This window comes from Sinocyclocheilus rhinocerous, unplaced genomic scaffold, assembly GCF_001515625.1.
Source record: "Sinocyclocheilus rhinocerous isolate Xijiao unplaced genomic scaffold, SAMN03320098_v1.1 scaffold647, whole genome shotgun sequence".
Classification (NCBI taxonomy): Eukaryota; Metazoa; Chordata; class Actinopteri; order Cypriniformes; family Cyprinidae; genus Sinocyclocheilus; species Sinocyclocheilus rhinocerous.
The window spans coordinates 576,915-581,230 of NW_015632746.1; the positions used below are offsets into that span (position 1 = coordinate 576,915).

The following is a 4,316-nucleotide window of genomic DNA, read 5'->3' on the forward strand; positions in this document are numbered from 1 at the left end:
TGCTGCTGTCACTGCCGTTGAGCTAGGTGGGCGTGGTTTCAGCAACCTGCTCCCTGCTCATTTTCGATTATCTGTGAGTGACGCGCGGTGACGCGCTGCCAAGATGGCGACGGCCCGCTCCGCCCACTTTGAGCTTCAAAAACGCTCTTCAGAAACCTATGGGTGACGTCACGGACACTACATACATGTTTTTATACAGTTGTTGGTTCATACCCAAGCGATTTTCGCTGGCGATGAGCCGAGTGAACGTGCAAATTCACTCCCTGACATTAGATGGCGCTTAATAAAAAACAGAAATACCCTGGTACACATCGAATCCTATTTGATCTGCAATTCCTCTCCATAACAACTCCTTTTATGCTTGAGCGCCACCAAGTCGTGTTTTACTGTAATTTCAGCAGCTCCAGGCACATGAACAAAAGCGCCAATCTCATTGGTCGGCCAGTTTTTAACACTGCGCTTTTCAAACCAAAAAAAACGAGCCCGAGGCGTTTTAAAAATTTTTTTTAACGCTTTTACACCTGACGTTTTGCGCGCCGGTGTGCACGCTCACATTGCCGCCCTTTGTTTAGTCACGAGGCATTAAACGTCGGCGATAATCGTGCGCGATAATCGTCCCGGTGTGCACAAGCCTTTATGCTCACCAAGTCTGCATTTATTTGGTAAAAAATCACTATTGATACACTATTGATATTATTACTACTATTTAAAATAACTGTTTTCTATTATAATAGATTTTCTAATGTAATTTATTCCTGTGATGAAAAGCTGCATTTTCAGCATCATTAATCCAGTCTTCAGTGTCACATGATCCTTCAGAAATCACTGTAATGTGCTGATTATTTATTATTATCAATGCTGAAAACAGTTATGCCGCTTTATATTTTAGTGGAAATCGCGATACATTTTTTCAGGATTCTTTGAAGATTAGAAAGTTCGCAAGAAGAGCATTCATTTGAAACAAATCATTTATAATAATATCTTCACTGTCACTTTTGATAATTTAATGCATCCTTGCTGAATAAAAGTACTAATTTCTTTCAAAAATCCTATAAACCCCAAACAGTAAAATTACTGTAATACAGTTTATTCCAATAAAGCATTGTAGTAAATACTAACATGATGCATAAATACTTTAGAATTTGAATGATATATTCTTCTCACATCACAAAAATGAGAATTGGATTTTTTATTTTTTTTTACATTACAATAATGATAGTTAGGGAAAATGTGCTCACATTTAATGACATGCAATCACACAAGTACAGTGATACATTCACATGAAAAACAACTCAACTACAATCCCCCTTCGCTTCACCCTCACAGTCTGGCACAGACTCACAGAGTCTGTGCCAGAACATTCCTCCATATCTCTCGCTCTCTTTCCTCCACATGTGTTTTCCAGCTGTGTGTTTGAGGCCTCCCCCATAAAGCTGAGCTGGACGGAAGAGAATTCTACATGATCTTCAGTTTTCTTTCTTTAGAAAACAAGAAATCAAAACACTTTTTACTTTCTCGATACAAGTTGCATATTACAAAATCATAGACTTTGAGTTTTGCACAGGCAACACCACTCAAATTTCTATAAAAATCTTGTAGTTTATGAATTTATAGTACAAGCAGTCACTTATGTATTTGGGCAGAAACAGTTGTTGCTATTAGGAAAATACAGAAATTTGAGCATATTAAACCAGTCATGCTGTCATCAACTTCTCCTTTGTTTTCTTATTTATAGACTTCAGATGTGGCTAAAGAGACGTTTGTTCCACCAGGTCAGTTCCAGAGTTGTTACATATGTAATTTTCCGTGCTCAGGACATTTGATTCAATAAATTCGACAATGTGTCAGTTTGCAATCCTGCTGATGAAGGCCAACGTCCTGCAGTGTTTAGCTCCAGCCAGCTCCAACACACTTGTCTGGAAGTTTCTGAAGACCTTCATTAACCTTGGTTCAGGTGTGAACTTTGCAGGACGGTGGCCCTCCAGGAACAGGTTTGGAGTAAAGCTTCACGTTGTTCATGTTTTCTCAGATGCTGATTGCATGTTGAGGGATGCCAGCAGTCAGAGAATCCCCAGACTCACGGTGAAGGTAAAACACCACATCCTCAAGACTGTTTCACGCTCATTTGAAATACTTAATAAGAGGATAGATTATTAAACAGCATAAAACAGGTAGTCTGTTATGAACAGTGCTGCCCTCTGCTGGCACACATGCGCACTGGAGTCTCAAACTGTGTCTGAAACCTCTGCATATTCAAAGTCTAAACTGCGATCAGGATATGATTGGTTGAGCTGAAGACTCTGTTGTTTTGTGTGTGTGTTTAAGAGCAGGGAGCACTGCCTGTCTCTCCTGCAGGAGTGTCTGACCAACTACAGGGGGGCAGCAGAGCTTTCACACAGGTAATGCAGACATCAAACACCAACAATGAATGCAGCACCCCTGTCTTATTGTTGCAATGCTATATCTTTTTGTATTTCAATATTCTCCTGAGATGCAGCAGTTTTTGTCCATTGGTGGTGGTGGTGTGTTTTTATCAAGGATAATACTAGGGCTGCAAAACGATTAGTCGCGATTAATCGATTCAAAATAAAAGTTTGTTTACATACTATATGTGTGTGTACTGTGTATATTTATTATGTATATATAAATACACACACATACATGTATATATTAAGGAAAAATATGTTAGATTTCTATGTAAAATATTTATATTAAATTATATACAAGTGTTACAAATGTACATACAAATATTTTTTTAATATATATGTAATACGTATATACGTGTGTGTATTTATATATACACATAATAAATATACACGGTACACACACAAAAAGTATGTAAACATAAACTTTTATTTTGAATTTTGAATCGATAAACTTTTATTTTGAATCGATTAATCGTGACTAATCGTTTTGCAGCCCTAGATAATACACACACGATTTTTTTGTCTCTTCTGCTCACCAACGCTTTATTTATTTGGTCAAAAATACAATAAAAATGGGAATATTGTGAAATTTTATTACTATTTAAAATAACAATTTTCTATTTGAATGTTCAGCATCATTACTCCAGTCTTCAGCGTCACATGATCCTTTAGAAATCATTCTAATATGCCGATTTGCTGCTCAAGAAACATTTCTTAGTATTATTCTGCTGTTTATTATTTTTGTGGAAAACATGATTTTTTTCCAGAATTCTTTATAGTTCAAAAGAACAGCATTTATTTGAAATAAAAGTCTTCTGTAACAATATAAGTCTTTACTGTCACTTTTAATGCATCCTTCCTAAATAAAAGTATTAATTTCTTCAATCAATCAATCAATGTCACTGATCCCAAACCTTTTGAAGAGTTGTGTATGTCCATCTTTCAGTTCACTCTTGATATATCTTGCGAAGAACATCCTGGAACTTTCTGTTGTCGTAAATGTTTGGGGACATGGCCTTATTATATATAATCTATAATATAATATTAAAAGAAATATGTATTATTGATATTATTAAAAAGTTAAGTAATGTCAAATTTAATTTGATATCATTTGTAATGCTTATTTTGATTTATATTCTTTCCATCACACACGTTTTCTCCTTGTGTAGCTCTGACACACTTGATCAGGCTGTAGAAATAGAGCACGAGATCTTCAGAGGCAGTAAATCAGCAAACCTGTACAAGGCTTCAGTTCTCAAGAGAGTGAGTGTTACTAATGCTCGGCTATTAATCTCATCTCATTTAAAACGAATTGTCTGTAATGTGCATTTATCAGTGACATGTTACAATAAATTCACATATAACACTCTCCAGGTGTCAGAGATGAAGAAAAGTGCAGCTGCAAGTGTTGCTGAAGAGAAACAGTCTGAATCGAATGAAGAGACGGCGACCTGCTCTTCATCATCTCAACCTCTAGACAGCTTCACTTCAGCCTCTCAAGTCTACTCAGTAAGCCAATCACAGTTTGTCCTTAAAGACAGGTGGAAATGCAAACTTAAAATGTGTTTAAACTAGTGATTAATCACGATTAATCGCATCCAAAATAAAAGTTTTTGTTTACATACTATATGTATGTGTACTGTCTGTGTATATTTATTATGTATATATAAATACACACACATGCAGGTATATATTTAAGAAAAATATGTTACGTTTATATATTAAAGGGGTCATATGATGCGATTTCAAGTTTTCCTTTCTCTTTGGAGTGTTACAAGCTGATTGTGCATAGATAAGATCCCTGAAGTTGCAAAGACTAAAGTCTCAAAACCAAAGAGATATTCTTTATCAAAGTTAAGCCTCTGCCACGCCCCCCTAAAATGGCTCGTT

At 36.1% G+C, this 4,316-nt stretch overlaps 1 protein-coding gene across 1 annotated transcript in view; it reads left to right on the forward strand.

Annotated features, from left to right (window-relative positions):
• Positions 1–4,316, forward strand: part of recql5 (RecQ helicase-like 5) — a 33,495-nt gene that overhangs the window by 25,982 nt on the left and 3,197 nt on the right. The window contains exons 10-14 of the mRNA XM_016556121.1: positions 1,736–1,772; positions 2,030–2,088; positions 2,326–2,399; positions 3,596–3,689; positions 3,801–3,935. Coding sequence (XP_016411607.1) covers positions 1,736–1,772; positions 2,030–2,088; positions 2,326–2,399; positions 3,596–3,689; positions 3,801–3,935 — 399 coding nt within the window. The remainder of the gene's footprint in view (positions 1–1,735; positions 1,773–2,029; positions 2,089–2,325; positions 2,400–3,595; positions 3,690–3,800; positions 3,936–4,316) is intronic.